The sequence below is a fragment of the Convolutriloba macropyga genome, unplaced genomic scaffold, assembly GCF_964194025.1.
Source record: "Convolutriloba macropyga unplaced genomic scaffold, txConMacr16.3 SCAFFOLD_1088, whole genome shotgun sequence".
In the NCBI taxonomy this organism is placed as follows: Eukaryota; Metazoa; Xenacoelomorpha; order Acoela; family Convolutidae; genus Convolutriloba; species Convolutriloba macropyga.
Window position 1 is genome coordinate 26,697 of NW_027450226.1, and position 17,283 is coordinate 43,979.

The window sequence follows — 17,283 nt, forward strand, 5'->3', positions numbered from 1 at the left end:
GTTTTGGAGTATTCAAAATTTACTATTGGAAAAATGAACTTTTCTATTGCTTTCTGATTTCAAAAGACGTACAAACAATTACTCAGAGAAAGCATCCATTGTTATCAAAGTTAATTTTTTATCCATTCAGATCAGCTCAACGGGTTCAATAATTTTGTTGCAATTTTTCTACAACGAGATAGGTGAAGTCATTCAATTATGAGCGCAAATGGCCCATAAGGAGAACACAATTAAAAGAGGTCTAATTAAAGCAAGATAATTAATTGAGAGGCCATTTTAGCTCATAGTTTGTTGTCTTTATTCTTTGACAGAAATGTAGAACATCATTACATTATAATCCGTAGATCATCAGTGGCTAGTAAGCATATTTTATTCGCCACTTTAAAAGTAAACTTGAAAATATTGACGGCTTATCTTCCAGGAAATAGCTGCACGCAATTTTTGAAAAAACTACAATTTATTTTTGAATAAAAAATTTTAGGTTTTTTGAAGCCAAATTTGGCTAATCGAATGAACAAATTTGAGGAATCGTTTTTATGAAAAAATTAGATAAAAAAAATCACATCGATAGTAAAAAATTTACCCTAAAAATTGCGCCTGATTTCTATTTTATATTACTGCACATACAATCTCTCTCTCAACAGGCATATTTTGTTTCAATTTTTTAAAACTGATCTCAATTTCTTTACTTGCAGATTTTTTAAAATAAATAGTAGCCCTCAAATTACTATAAAAAATAATAGTATTTTTTCCCGGTTGCTATCAATATTCTGTTAATGTCAAACAACAATTCTGAAACCAGGGAAAATTACTTAGAGGCTAGATACAAATCTATGGAACCAAACGTTACGTACAACTGAAGATTTTTTTAGAAGTATTGTACACATTTAAAACAATTTTTTGAAAATTTTGTTTTCTAAGAAGTAATTACGCCTAGAGCTTTTTTTACGTTTAGCAGATTGTTTGTAAAAGTTTATATACAGCTTTCTAACGGCATCTGCGTCGATATTGTTCCAAATTTTTGACACTTTTCCTTCTAAATTTTTTCCAAAACAGGTTTGGTTTGTTTTTATAATCACTGCTCACAAATAGCCAACGAAAATTTGAATAGATTCGTATTTGGACTATTTTTATGCTTTACTATTACGTTTCTCAAAAAATATTGCTAATGACCTTTGATTGAAATATCTTAAAAAAACACTTTTTCTTCGTTATTATTCAAAATTTTCGATGACCGAGAACGGTTATTATGTTTTAACATATAGCAAGCAGTTTCCGTCCCTCTGATTTTATCACAAAACATAATTGATCGGCTGTCCGATTTGAAATTTTTTCTTTTTCAAGAAATCTTGCTCCATTTCTTCAAAAAACTCAAACAATTACGTCGTTGGAGATGCGCACTATACTTACATCAGTAAAAACTCCTAGCTTCTAGAAAGAGAAAGGGTTCTTGAGCATATTGATACACCATTTTGAACAAAAATTCCGAAGCTGTTTTTGGTCATTTTTATGCTGAACTTGCCATTTTCAAATTGCTTTTTTTTTCAAACTGAATTTTTTTGAAGCATTTATTGAAAACAGTATATTTTCTGAAATTAACAAAGTCAAGGTCGAAAAATTGAGCAGAAGACGCCCAAAATTTTTCTCTTAGCAGCGAAAAACCGTTAAGTGTCACCTGATTTTTTTTGAAAATTTTCGGAGGTCTTCGGATCATTTTTTTTTACGTTATAACTGTTATCCTTCTTCGGCTAGCATCTGTATGCATAGCATGTATTGGATCTTGATATCACGCTGAGTTGCTGTTGCATTTTTGTCTATGAAAAACCCTACGTCTTGTAGAGTTTCAATTTGTCAAAAGTGAGAGAACAAAGCTTTTCGCCATCTTTTCTGTTTCAGCGCAGAACCTGAGACTGAAATTCCCCCAAAAGTTCAAAATTTCACACCTTTTGTTCCGCCTTGTGTCACGCAAATCACGCTCAGCACGAATCATCATGCTGCATCAGCAACAATTATAATGTACCTTGCTTTTTGGTACCATAGTGTATATCTCTATATGTGTTACATAATTGAATAATCAATTACGGTTGATTTTTAAACATAAAATTAGCTGGGTTGAAACTATGCGCGGACGGAGATTACCCACACTCCTTGTTTAATCCAGGTATTTTTTTAAATTTATAAACTAAATTAATGAAATCTTGGTTCATAACCGATCATTGATATTTTTTTTAATGATAATAATAAGTGAATTAATATAAATCTTTGTTATCAAACTTTGATTCGGAATCAAAAGTTTTTGCTCATTAAAGGTTCAAAAAAGTGTGTTTTTTTGATGAAGAATTCTTCATTCTTCTCAATTGCTCTCTATAACATCAGTCCTGTTCTCCTTAAGTTTCAAAATTCTTCTCGTTCCAATCTTCATTGAACTCTTGAAAATTATTTGTTCTCCCCGCTCGTTGGGTGAGACAATATTTACAAAAACGAAGGTCCCCTCTCATTGGGTGACACTTCTCAAAAGACACCACTCTTCTTGGAGTTCACAATGTTTGCCCAAAATAGAATTTGTCCAAAAATATTGCGAAAGTTGGGGTTACGGGACTCGTGCAAGCAACATTGTAGCCGATCCTCGTACCGATCCAGGCATTATTTTTTTCCATTTATTTGTGCAGAATTACACGTCTTAAATGGTGGTGACGAAACGACCAGTTTGAATCTGATAGGTTATAAAAAACAAAAACTCCCATTTTTTGTGTCAACAAAAATAAATTCTTTTGGAAAAATGATGGTATATAACTTTAGTTTGACACATGAGGGTTTGATCGTAAAATGTATGAAATGCTCGTCGTGATATTGTGTCTCATCATGTATAAATTTCATCGGTTTATGATGAGATCGAAACGTGAGATTGCAATGACCAATCCCGCTCCTTACTACTACCACTGTTAGTCCAACAACATGCAAATGCAATGGTTGTTCACGCTTTGTAATAAAATCATTTTTTATTTATGAGGGTAAATTCGAGGAGATAAAAAGATATCACATTTTAAAAATTTCCCTGTCTGGCCATTGCTGTACAAACTTTACTAATATCAAATTTAGTTAATCAAAGTCCTAATATCAATGAATAATTTACAACAAAAAGAGAATGTTGTTACTCAATTCTACCATGAGAGTACATCTGCGACCTTCTGTAACTTAAAATGCACGAAAAGCTTGAAAAGCGTAAACGAAACGAGTTTCTGACAGTTAATTATTTTTATCATAGGCAAATTAGTTATCTCGAATAATTAATCTTGAAGAGAAAGTTACAAAAATATGAACAAAAAGCCTCCTATCAATTAGTTTATTAAACCACGCTGCACTCCTGGTTAAAAACTGATTACTGCAGACTAGTTATAAATCTGCACGCCGATCATAACTATCTTTTCACATGGTCAATCATTGAATGCAAGCAAGCGTGATGAATGTGACTAAAATTTGACAGCTTCTAACCATCATTACAAAGGGACCATATGCAATACCTACTGATTAAAAACCATTGGATACATGTGTTATTATTTATAACTTCATTTATAACACAAGTAATGATTTAATGAAAATCTCAAGACGTAATTTACTCTTCAAAATTGGACTTAACGCATCTCTGTATTATAACCATAGTTAGAGCTGTTTATAACTTTATTAAAACTTAAATTTTTATCTAACTGATTAATGAATTTAAATAGCTGCACACCATACCAAAGCAAACTTAACTTTTGTCTGTTTTTATGGCTTTAATTAAAATTACGCCTTTGATAAAGATCCATATTGCGGTTGTAAATCATAGTGTTTAAGATTGAAGGCTATAAAAAACTAATTAAAAAAGTGCTATTTGAATTCTATTCTCTAATCCTCTTTAAAAGTCGACTATCTTCACATTGCCGACAAAAATTACAACTTAGGCCTTATTCGCAAGTTGTTCTAAAAAAATTTTGAAGATTCTTCTTACAAATGATATAAATAATTTATTCCTAAATTTGGCTGATCTTTAAAGAATTCTCAAGCTTGTCAATGTCAATCACAACAGCAACCAAGAGCACTTTGATATGAGAAAATAAACCCAATTTTGCATTGTAAGAAAAAAAATATGGTCTTTTGCAGTTTCTAGAGGACGAAAGTTCTGGAGTTCATTTAATATCGACATCTTTATTCCAATAACAAGAAATTAAATGCATGAATTATTGAAGTAATTACCGATTAAATTAACTTTGCTATGCCGAAGGAAACTGATTCAACTTTCTCACGTGCTATTACCTACGATGCCGAAAGCCAACACAGGTAAAATTTCGTTTCTTATGACATATTTCTTCATACCTATTCATACCACACATAATTTTTTCATACCTATTAGAACAGTGATTTAAGAATGATTTGCATCATTTGCGATACCTTGTTACCTCTATAGTTCCGTACCTCCTGAGAATTACTTAACGATTGAAGTTGCTAAAAATTGGTGACGGCTTTCAATCTCACCCCTTTTTTAATTCTCGTATAAATAGTAATTTATCAATTTTTAATACAAAAGCAATAACAATCCTTTTTTTCATTTCTGGAACCAATCTGAAGCGCATAGGTAAACATTATAAAATCCAAAAAAAAAGTTGAAGTAGTAATTTTAAGCTACATAGAATTTCTGTTCTTTGTACTGTTATTTTGTTTTGACCGGTTATTCTTATTTAAAAAAAGGAAAAAACTGTTCCTCCAAATTATTTTTTATGGTTTTTGTTTTCTCTTTATCAGCAAAACCACGTGATAAAAAATTATATTATTGTACAATTTTCCAAACTGTTTCAGAGAGCACTTTTTGCGTCTATGGCAATATTGTTACCAATGCAAAGGAACAAGTCTCAATTGGTTTACAATTGCAAATTATGGGGTTCATATTAATTCATAATTTTTGACGATTGCTAGAAACCTAGTTGATCTTAACCGAAAACGGAAAATTTAAAAAAGAGAAAAGAATTTCAGTATGCCTCTCTCTGCCATTTTTCGGAGAACTGGCATTCAATATCTTCAATATCAGGCTTTAGACTAGAGCGGCAAGATTTGAATGTTGTATTAGCACTCAGCACAACTGGGCGTATCCCATGTTAAAAGCATAAGAAAATTACCAAATTGCACATCAAAATCAGAGAATATAGGCACATTTCAAGTAGTCGTTTTAAACCTCTGGCATTTGAAATTTGACTGAATTTATTTAGACAATTTGAAATGCTCTTACGTGCAATGCAGCATACACAGAAAACAATTACTTTCTGTCTTCAGTATCGTCAGTCGCCTGAATTTTTTTCCAGTAAAACGGTGGTGGCTGTGCTCATATATTGATCACAAGGGCTTCTCCATGAACTGGAACTCAGCTTTTTAGCTTTTTTTAAACTGACCCTAACAGTCATACAATACTAGCGTCTACAGGTACCAATTTTTGCGAGTAAATTCTCTCACTTTTGTAACCACATTTCGTTTTTCCTATCTTAATAAATTGTACGTGTGCAACGTACTAACAAACTTTGAGAACAAAAAGTTAGTTCCATAAATATAAATTTCAGCCAGTGTTTTCAGTTTTAAACTCGAAATCTAGCAGATGAAGAAGAATTGAGCGGTAGATTTATTGCAGTATAATGCCACATTTTTTAATGTTAAAAGATTAAATCGTAGAAAGATTAAAATGTTGTGAAATGCCATTACTGCCGAACGCTACTATAATCACATTTCTTTGGAAGTGTTTTCCATTTTAGGCCATTCACTTGCCGTGTGGAAACTACTTGCACGTAATTTAAGCGTTTTCTCATTGGGCGTCAAAGGTCGATGGGAATTGCGAGCCACATTCTTTGTAACTATATTTTTTTTTGGTAGCGGAAGACGCTAGTAATGCACAAATAGTTCCAGCTTTCCTGTGCGAAATGCGATTATACATGAAAATGAAATGCGCCGACATCTCAGCTCCGAAATTAGAGCAGACAAAATTTTTTTCCTCGAAATATGTTGTTAAAAAGAGTGCATGCATGCATCAATTCTTGTGCGAAATTGACAAAACCTCTGCGTAAGAACTTGACAAAATTGTCTAGATGTGTGAACACATTTGATTTCGGGGCCGAATCTTGAGCTATAAAAACGCAACATTTGGAAGATCATTATTGAATGACTTGAAAACAAATAGCCGTTTTTTTAATGGCTGATTTATATAATTTTGCGTTTATTGTAGTGTTGATCTTACATTATTCCAACGATTGAACGCATTCATAAAAATTGAAAGCTTTCCAACGATTGAACGCATTCATAAAAATTGAAAGATTTCCAACTATTGAGCGCATTCATAACATTAGTAACATTTTTCCGTTTCAAATTCTAGTTGGTTATCGCTATTTGCCGGTTATGTTACATATTTTGCACTCATTCCTGAGCCTGCCCAGGATAAAGTCCAAGACCCAAGACAGGTATTGGTCAGACCGACTTGGGTCGCGGACAGGGGGGTCCGGTGCGACCGTCCACAATGGTCTGGAAAAAATTTGGGTCGAGCCTTCCGTCTGGCCAATGGCAATTTTAGTCTGTTCGGCCTGGCGAATACCCATATTTCGGTCTGTTCGGTCTGGCCAATACCCATATTTCGGTCTGTTCGGTCTGGCCAATACCCAAATTTTGGTCTGTTCGGTCCGGCCAATACCCATATTTTGGTTTGTTTGGTCTGGCCAATACCTAATTTCAAGGCCTAGAGGTCCAGCCAAATAAGATCCAAATTGCATAAATGCGTGCTGTATTGACTGTTTTTCAAAATAGCAGCCCATAAATGGTAAACGACATCTACTTCTAGATGATTATAATACTTCATTAACCTTCTTTTGAAATTTGCATTTGTCTTTAAATCGACGGTTTTTTTCAATAATTTCTTTTTAAAATCTCATATTCATTTGTCATTCAAAACAAAGAAACGAATAATTTATAAATTCTATTGGAAGCTTATACATGTTTAAATGAGTCTGGCTAATAGTCTGGCCTAGGATCTGTTCAGTCTGGCCAATGGTCTGGACAACGATCCGGCGGATGGTCTGGCCTACGGTCTGGACAATGGTCTGGCCTAAGGTCTGTTCGGTCTGGCCATTAATCTTGACAACGGTCTGGCGGATGGTCTGGTCTACGGTCTGGATAACGGTTGGCGTAGTGTCTGCTCTGTCTGGCCATTGGGCTGGACAACGGTCCGGCGGATGGTCTGGCCTACGGTCTGGACAATGGTCTGGACAATGGACAATGGACCGAACAGACTTTGGACACCAGTCTGGCCAATGGTGTCCAAAGTCTGCTCAGTCTGGCCAATGGTGTCCAACGTCTGTTCAGTCTGGCCAATGGTGGCCAAAGTCTGTTCAGTCTGGCCAATGGTGTCCAAATTCTGTTCAGTCTGGCCAATGGTGTCCAAATTCTGTTCAGTCTGGCCAATGGTGTCCAAAGTCTGTTCAGTCTGGCCAATGGTGTCCAAAGTCTGTTCAGTCTGGCCAATGGTGTCCAAAGTCTGTTCAGTCTGGCCAATGGTGTCCAAAGTCTGTTCAGTCTGGCCAATGGTGTCCAAAGTCTGTTCAGTCTGGCCAATGGTGTCCAAAGTCTGTTCAGTCTGGCCAATGGTGTCCAAAGTCTGTTCAGTCTGGCCAATGGTGGCCAATGTCTGTTCAGTCTGGCCAATGGCGTCCAAGGTCTGTTCAGTCTGGCCAATGATGGCCAATGTCTGTTCAGTCTGGCCAATGGTGTCCAAAGTCTGTTCAGTCTGGCCAATGGTGTCCAAAGTCTGTTCAGTCTGGCCAATGGTGTCCAAAGTCTGTTCAGTCTGGCCAATGGAGGCCAAAGTCTGTTCAGTCTGGCCAATGGTGTCCAAAGTCTGTTCAGTCTGGCCAATGGTGTCCAAAGTCTGTTCAGTCTGGCCAATGGTGGCCAAAGTCTGTTCAGTCTGGCCAATGGTGTTCAAAGTCTGTTCAGTCTGGCCAATGGTGTCCAAAGTCTGTTCAGTCTGGCCAATGGTGTCCAAAGTCTGTTCAGTCTGGCCAATGGTGGCCAAAGTCTGCTCGGTCTGGCCAATACCTATCTTTGGGTATTGTCGGTCTGGTCAATGCCTGTTTTGAGTATGGTCGGTCTGGCCAATACCTGTCTTGGGTCGCGGACTTCATCCTGGGTGGGCTTTAATAACCGAAGTTATTACTTATTGCAAATGTTTTCAGAGGTGAGCAGCAGGCTGGAGGGAAGAGACGGAAGTCGTTCTATGGTCACAGAGTACCCATACTCCCATTCGAACTGGCAGTGCTGTGCTGTGTACTTAATGTGATACTACCTGGAATAGGCAAGTCAAAAGCAGATACTTATATACAATAGTATACTTACCAAATATTGATTTTTCAAAGAACCTGATTGGCTAAGAACTTTGAAGCACTCTAGTTTAACTTATCTCTGACAGAGCGTAATTATAGATACTCAAATCTATAAAAAAAATTTTCGACTAAATTTTTTGATGCTTTTGTCGAGTTTTTTATTGATTAATACGCCAATCAAAAAAGCAGTATTGCAATTCCTCAATTCTGATTGACCAAGACTAAAATTTCAATATTTTGGCACAACTGGCGTTTAATTTCACATATATGCTAAAGAGTGAGCTTCCTTGAAAGACTTCCTTGCTAAAGAGTGCGCATCTTTATACCCAAAAAACTCGTTTTTTGGGTATAAAAAAATAGGTTCCATATTACTTGTGTGCTCTCAGGTTGAGGTTTTCGTTCAAAATTAATTGTTATTAGACTGTCATAGCATCGCATCACAGTGAGTGGTTTCTAAATTACAAGGATGAGGGGCGAGTCTGAGAACGAGATAAAGTCTGAATATAACTGATTTTGAGCCTGCTGAACTCCATGAGTCGAGATGTCAGCACCGTTTCAGATCATTTTTATGTAAAAAATGCGCTGAAGGCGTTCAAATTATATAAGAAATCCGATGAATGCGCTGAAATGTGCTGAAGATTTGCGAATGCGCTATATTATGCAGTGCATTATTATGCAGGTTTTTTGTCCCGCAAAAACTTTCCACTTCGATCTTGTACTGATAATTAATAATCATCAATTTTGTAAGAATTTTGCTGAAAAATGCTAAAACTATGTAAGAATTTTTAGTGAGTTTCTTACAAAACGGCTTAATTATATAAAATCAAATTAAATAAGAAGGACGTCAGGAGGCAATGGCACAGTGGATTGGGTGATAACTAACAAACAGTGGAGCAGGGTTCGAGACTTAGGCAACGTGAGAAGAGTTAGACAACGAGCTAAAATTTTCGAAAATTCAGCGGATATCAGTGCATTTCTCACAAAAGTTTAGCACATTTTAGCGCATTAGGGTTTTCGCGCTGAAATTTTTGAAAATTCAGTGCATTTCAGCTGATTTCTTAGATAATATTTTTAAAAAATTTAACGACCCAGCTCTGATCATATCCCATGGGAATTACGTTTCGATTACAAGGACGATGTCCCCAGTCTTGAACAAGTTAATGTCTATCATCAATTCTGACGAAAATCTGGATTATTAATGAGGTAAATTCTGATTTTTAATAGGGCAAAAACTTTCGAAAACTGTCTAAGAAAGAGGAAAGAGCCCAAAACAACATTAAAAGAAGTCGAAATCTGCCGATCAGTAACAAGGGGCCGGCATATAATCATTTGAGAAAAAAACGCTGACAACCCCTGGTGATTGATAAACTTTTGTGTCATATGTAACTTGTTTAATAAACAATGAATTGCTTCAAAGGTGTTTTTGAAAACATTAATACCATGATTTATTTTTTGCTTGGATTGATATCTTGCAAGATTCTTGCAAGAATCTTGCAAGTTTTGAATCATCTCGCAAAATTCTTGCAGGATTTGAATCCGCTCATAACCAGGGACGCAAAACGGCATATTATAGGTACAATCACATCCGCCATTCTGCTCCTCACAATACCCTATATGAGCTGCAGGTCTTACTCTTGTTCCCCTGATGTGGTGGAGAAGATGGATGGAAATCCACCAATCATCATATTCATAGGATGCTCTCAACTCATCTTAGCTACATGTTTGATTGGATGGATTTGGTCCATTGTCTGGGGTGGCTGGATTGTTCAACTTGCCTGTACGTTGAAATCCTGATTTTCTTCATAATGCTTTATAAATTATCTTTGTAAGGTTGGAAGTGTATACCCGTACTTAACGCCAAGTCAATATCAGTACTGGGCAAGTCTAATTGCAAGTCTAGGTATCAGTACTGATTCAGAGCTATGATCATAACACATTTAAGACTTGTCAGACTTGGCCAAGACTTGGCAAGTCTTAATCCAAGTCTTGGCCAAGACTTGCCAAGTCTTAATCCAAGTCTTGGCCAAGACTTGGCAAGTCTTAATCCAGTCTCAAATAGCCGAAAAAAAGGTCAAAAATAGCGGAAAAAAAGGTCAAAACTGATCGAAAAAACGTCAAAAATGGCCGAAAAAAAGGTCAAAAATAGCCGAAAAAAAGGTCAAAACTGATCGAAAAAACGTCAAAAACGGCCGAAAAAAAGGTCAAAAATAGCCGAAAAAAAGGTTAAAACTGATCGACAAAACGTCAAAAATGGCCGAAAAAAAGGTCAAAAATAGTAGTGGGGAAAAGGGGCCCCGTGCACAGCACCCCCCTATTTCACCCCTAAAAATACCCCACCTGTTTTTTTTTGCCCTAATCGGACCAATTTTTTTCATATTAGAAAAAAATGGTATTTTCAAGCACTTTTCGACTCGTATTCACACTTCGTGCGAATACTCGTCTCAAAGTGCTTTTTTTAACACTGTTTAATTTAGAGTACAAATCCAATTCAAATCTTTATCAGCGAATTAATCTTTATCAGTGAATTTACCAATCACGCTTTTCCCTCTTAAATATCTAAATTTTACAAACTGTATAAAAATAGTATTTACACCTCATTCGAATATTCGACTCAAAATGCTTTTCAACATTATCCTAGAACATAGTTCAAATCTTAATCAATAACCGCATCGCAGATATTATATTTATAAATGTGTTCTCTAAATTGATTTCTAGTATGACCGAATCTATATCTATGAAGGTAAATACACAACTTACATTTTGCATTTCTAAATCTAAAGAAAGAAATATGTTTATAAGCTTTGCACATATTACACGTTAGATATTGATCTGGATTATCATAATGATATAATAACAAAAATCTAATTAAATTAAGCTAAATTTATAGAAAAGAGTGATTTCATTCTTTCGCTCTTTTTCGGAGTGATGCCCCAGTACGAAAATCACTCTTCTATCACGCTTAAAGAGCGATTCACTTTTTTTCTTTAATTTTTAAAATTATCTATACTTTTTAATAAATTTATATTTTCTTTTACTTTTTCTATATTTATTCCATTATTAATAAGAAATAATACAAAATCATAATATTTACATGAGCAATCTTCTTCATTTTGTCTAATGGCTAAAGTACTTTCAGTTCTAGAACTCTGTTTTTCAGTTAGATCAGGGAACCTGCTTGGCAGATTTCTACTAAATCCTTTAGTTAATTCTACACCTGGATGCTGTTTCTTTACATGGGCTCGTATCCCATCATATCTCACAATAGAAGCACAATATGGACAATTAACTTTAGCTGAAGTACAACTTCTACATGTATACTTACTCTCATCAAAATCAGTTAGTGGTTTTATATAATTACATTTATTACAATTTCTGATTGGTGTAACCACTTCGTGGATCTTCGGGGCAGTTGGGGTACCAAGGACTTCGTCCCTTTCACTGATTAATACTTCTGAGTTATAGTTAGGGTTAGGATTAGGGTTAGGGTTAGGATTAGGGTCTGAGTTAGAACTGGTGTTATAACTAGAATCAGAACCAGAACCAGAACTAGAGCTAGAACCAGAATCAGAACTAGAGTTAGAGCTAGAGCTAGAACTTGAGCTAGAACCAGAACTAGAGCTAGATTCATTTTTTAAAGAACAACCCCATGGAGAAAAATAATTAGCACAAATAGCACTTATTGTTATATTACCACATATACATTTATCAATTTTATCTTTATGACATGATTCGTAATGATATTTTAAACAAGCAATGTTTCCACATTTATAGTTACACTCTAAACATTTTATAACCATTTATAATTGGTCAAATCTGCAAATTTGCAAACGAGTTTCACTCGTGGTTAACCAATTTGCAAAACAACTTAGTTGAACAACTCCGTTGAACAGTTTGGTAAACCACGAACAAAGTTCGTTGGAGAAGGGCAAGCCTTGTTACACCAACCACAAGCAAAGCTCGTTCACTGATTTCAATTATACTCAACATATATATTTAGCCAATATCTCAATTACATCTTTAGTATTATCTTTAGATTTGATACACTCTGCTAAATATTTATTTCCTAACGTATTGAGTATATTAGTTTTACATCTCTTATCTAAAATTGCTTCAAGGTTTAATTGCATTTTATTTTTAACATAATTTATAATTTCATTTCTAAATTCTTCATTATTTACATATAGACTGTTTAAATTCTCTCGTCCCTCTTTATTTAAAATCCCAGTATATTTATGTGTATAACAGCTTCGCTGATGGGTCTTCGACCATGTTTCACTATCTGTGTACGAGTTACACTCGTGGTTTACCAAACAGCTTCGCTGATGGGTCTTCGACCATGTTTCTCCATCTGTATATTCCCTTTCATGTTCCAGATCTTGATCTTGATCTTGATTTCTGCCAAATCCATAGTTCAATAATGTACTTGTTCTATTCAACATAGTACTCGCTGCAGTTGCCACATGTCCGGCATTTCTTACTGTTATATCAGGACTCATGAAATTATATATCATTAAGACTGAACTTATAATACCTAAAATAGTTGAAAATAATCTAAGACCATTTGCTTTAACCACTTCCTGAGTTAAAACATCATTCTGTATTTTAATACCTTTTAATGTAAGAAGTTTATTAAAATAAAACTGATAATTATCATGACTAATAGTATTTCTATCTGTTGCATTTATCATGAGTGGTTTCATATATGCTATAAGTTTATTTATATCTTCTCTTCCTAACTCATCTTTTAAACTGAGAGCTTTTAAATCAAGGAAACCAACTCTTGAATCATATATCATTGTTCTATTACTATTAATAATAATAAAAGTATTTTCTTTCTTATTATATTTAATTATACCATAACGAGGTTCATCTGACATTCCGTCTGTACGATTATAATGGTTACTATTTAACTCACTAATTATTTTACCTAAGTCATGTTCACATTTATATATCTCATTAAAGTTTTTAAATAGATCAGATCCATTATAAGTTGTTAAATAAATAGTATCACAACTCATTCTTGCTGTATTATTTATTTGAGCTGGTTTATGACACATTACAATCATTTGAATATTATAATGTCTACCTTCAGTAAAATAATAGTCTATATCCTTATTTAACTTATCACCCATATCATCAAGTACTATTACACAATTTCGAAATTTTTGCATATTGTTTTTTGTGATCATATTCATATCACATTTATTAAATCCAGTATAAAACTTATTAGTCTCGGGATTTATCCAGTCTCTGTCATCTTTACACACTATAACTATATTTTGATCTTGATTTTGATTTTGTTTTTGATCTTGATTTTGATCTTGATTTTGATTTTGATCTTGATCTTGATTTTGATCTTGATTTTGATTTTGATCTTGATTTTGATTTTGATCCTGATCGGTGTAACCACTTCTCGGATCTTGATTTTGGACTGAGTATAATTTTAAGTATTGTCTAACAAAATATGTTTTACCCGTACCAGTTCCACCATAGACAATAGTGTGTAATGGTGACTTTTCATTTTCAAATCTAACTAGACTCCTATTCATAAATCCACCAAAGTTTTCTTCTAGTTTTGCATATTTACTCGGTATTGAATCATATACTATAAAACAAAATATAATTGAGAAAATAAAAATTATAACCACACTACCTGTCTCCATTTTTATAAATGAAAACATAGATAAATATAGACATAATTAGACTTATGGGTCTTCGACCATCCGTGTAACGGTTCCACCGATGCTTCGCAATAATTAGAGTTATAATTAAACATTAATAATATTTATAAGAAAATGCTTATCCTAACTTTTGAGGAATTCAATAATAAATTTAATATTGATAATAGTGCTATGAGTGATATCAGAATAAAAGATATAGGTAAAGATATAAGTCTAACACCAATTGAAATTGTAATGAGAGATCAGACTCCAAATAACGTAAGTGAACCCAACTCCAACATTATTGTAAATTTACATCCAACTGAAGGTACACATTGGGTTTTAGTTATAAGAAGAGAAGGTGGTCCAGTGTATTACTTTGATAGTTTTGGTATAGAAACTCCTCCATTATTCTTAGAAGAGTATGTCAATCTAGGCTCTAATGAAAGAATACAACAATATGATGAATCTTATTGTGGGGCCTATTGCTTATACATGATCTATCTTATTGATAGAGGATTTAGAATTAACAATGCTTTGAATATTCTAGTTAATCAATGTAAATATCCAGGAATGTATAATGAGTGTTTCTGTTTGGGTTGTAATGATAAAGTTAATGATCTACGAAGTAGCTTTGCTAATAATGATAAAGTTAATGATAATCAGGGAACGGACTCCGTCCGTGGCATACCAACCTGCTTCACAGATGATCTACGAAGTAGCTTTGCTAATAAAGTTAATGATAACGATAAAATTAATGATAACGATAAAGTTAATGATAATGATAATGTTAAGTTTAATGATAATGATAATGATAATGATAATGATCTTCGAAGTAGCTTTGCTAATAATGTTAATGCTAATGATCTACGAAGTAGCTTTGTTAATAATGATAATGATAATGTCAATGTTTATGATAATGATAATGATGAGACTATCTATCAGAGAAGTAGTTATAATCAAGGGGGTAGTTATAATCCGCGAAGTAGTCCTAATCTGGATATATCACCACCAAGAAGTAATATAATCCAAACAAGTCCTATTGCCATTAATATAAATGATGATCTATATTCATGGTTAAATGATGATGATATAATTACTGAAGCCGCATTCCCAGATAACTTTAGATGTATAATATCCGGTCCTAGTGAATGTGGTAAGACATTCTTATTGAAAAAAACTAATTCTAGCTAGTATATACTTTGATAAGCTATATATCATTGGACCTACTGGTGATCAGTACCATGGTATAGAAAGAATAAACCCAAAAGCAGATGTTGAATTTATTAAAGATATAAAAGATTTACCATCTCCTGATAAACTACCCAAAGACTTAAAGAAACTAATGATATTCGATGATGTTAGAGCCAAAGAACCAGTTATAAATGAATACTTTTGTAGGGGTAGACATAATAATTGTAATATGATATATCTTAATCAAAACCTGTTCTCTCTGGATAGGCAGAGTGTTAGAGAGAACTGTAATCTATTTATTTTATTTGAACAGAGAGGTAAAGCCCTCATATCTATATATCAAGATTTCTTTAATAATGTGGAACTTAGTTATAATGATTTTGCTAATATATGTAATAAGGTATGGAAAGAGCCTTATAATTACATTGTCATTGATATAACTAAAAATAAAAATATTAATGGTAAACTAAGAATTAATTGGGATCGGAGAGTTTTGTGGTTTAGTTTAAGTATCCACGAAGTGGTTACACCAATCAGGGAACCTGCTTGGGTTACCACGAGCGGAGCTCGTTGGTAAACCACAGACGGAGTTTGTTCGCAGATAAGTCTAAGTCTAAGTCTAAATCTATGACTATGTCTAAGCCTAAGTCTAAGTAAAGTCTAAGTCTAAGTCTAAATCTATGACTATGTCTAAGCCTAAGTCTAAGTAAAGTCTAAGTCTAAGTCTGTAACTAAATCAAACAGACCTTCGGTCTGCTAACTATATTAGATCAACGAAGTTGTTGCTGGTTACACCAGATCTGCGAAGCAGCTTCACTGATGGGGCTTCGCCCAGCTGACTATGTCAGATGTAAAGTAAAACTTAATACATCACCATTAAAGTCTATAGGTCTTCCATGCTCATCTTTAATATGAAACTCTATATATTCTATTCTATCTTTAGTTACATTTTGATACAAGATATTAGTTGGTATAATATTTATCAAATAACCTGGTGGTTCAGTTAGATTAAAAGTATATAATATGTCTGTATCCTTACCATTATCTTTAACACCAGATATCACATTACAATGAATGTTAATATTACTAAAACCCATAATATCAACAATTTTCTGAGATGTATATTTACCTTTATTATAAACTATTTTTCTAAATCCTAGTAATGGGGCTATTGAATTTTCTATGTCAAAGTTAATTGCACCTTGTTTTACTTCCATTAAACTTTTCATTGTATTCTTATCAATTTCTATTATAACATTACCATTAGTTTCTTCTTTTATTAATTCTGCTATTTCATATAATTCATATGCACCTGGTGTAATACCTAAAAGACGGGTATTTGACCATGTTTCACCTTTGGTATCATATATGAGTTGATTGTTCATTCTATTCACATTAAACACTGAGTTATAAACTGATAATCTAATTAAACCTAATTTTGTTTTATTAAGTATAGGTTCACTAAAGTTAAACTTTTCTGTTGGCTTTATCATTCTAAAGTTAAGTGTGTGTTCTTCCTTAGTTTTAGTTAATGCTTCATGTATCTTTTGTAGTTCCCATAAGATCAACGAAGTTGCACCTCCGGTGATTAAGTTATCAGTCACTTTTTATCTAATAAAAATGGATTTTAATTTGGATGCAACTTATGGTTATAATAATGATATACACAAAAGTAAGATTATAAAGTATAAACCAAATAATCTGGCAACAATGAAGACAATCAATACTAACATTAATATTATACTCAATAGAGAAGAGAATCATTTAAATATACACGATTCATATCTAGAGATAGAGTTTGTTGTATCAGATGATGCTGGGGGTGTATTTGCTAATAATGCTAATATTAGATTGGTTAATTATGGTATGATGGCATTGTTTAGTTCAGTTAAACTTGAAACTAGTGGTGGTAGGACCATTGAATATATAGATCATTGTCATCCTAATCTATTGATGTATAAGTTATTAACTAGTACTGATGATGAATATGAGAGTGGTTTTGTTAGAAATCAAGGTAATAGAGATAGTCAACTTAAAGGTGATCA

The 17,283-nt window shown here is 33.7% G+C and overlaps 1 protein-coding gene across 2 annotated transcripts in view; it reads left to right on the forward strand.

Annotated features, from left to right (window-relative positions):
* Nucleotides 1-3,567: 3,567 nt before the first annotated feature.
* LOC142355721 (protein stum homolog) overlaps nucleotides 3,568-17,283 on the forward strand; it is a 29,628-nt gene continuing 15,912 nt past the window's right edge. Inside the window, exons 1-3 of one of the 2 annotated variants that reach the window (XM_075407797.1) lie at nucleotides 3,568-4,317; nucleotides 8,238-8,356; nucleotides 9,958-10,161. In XM_075407797.1, the coding sequence (XP_075263912.1) occupies nucleotides 4,253-4,317; nucleotides 8,238-8,356; nucleotides 9,958-10,161 (388 nt within the window). In that variant the 5' untranslated portion in view covers nucleotides 3,568-4,252. The remainder of the gene's footprint in view (nucleotides 4,318-8,237; nucleotides 8,357-9,957; nucleotides 10,162-17,283) is intronic. The other variant, XM_075407796.1, reaches the window with a different exon arrangement.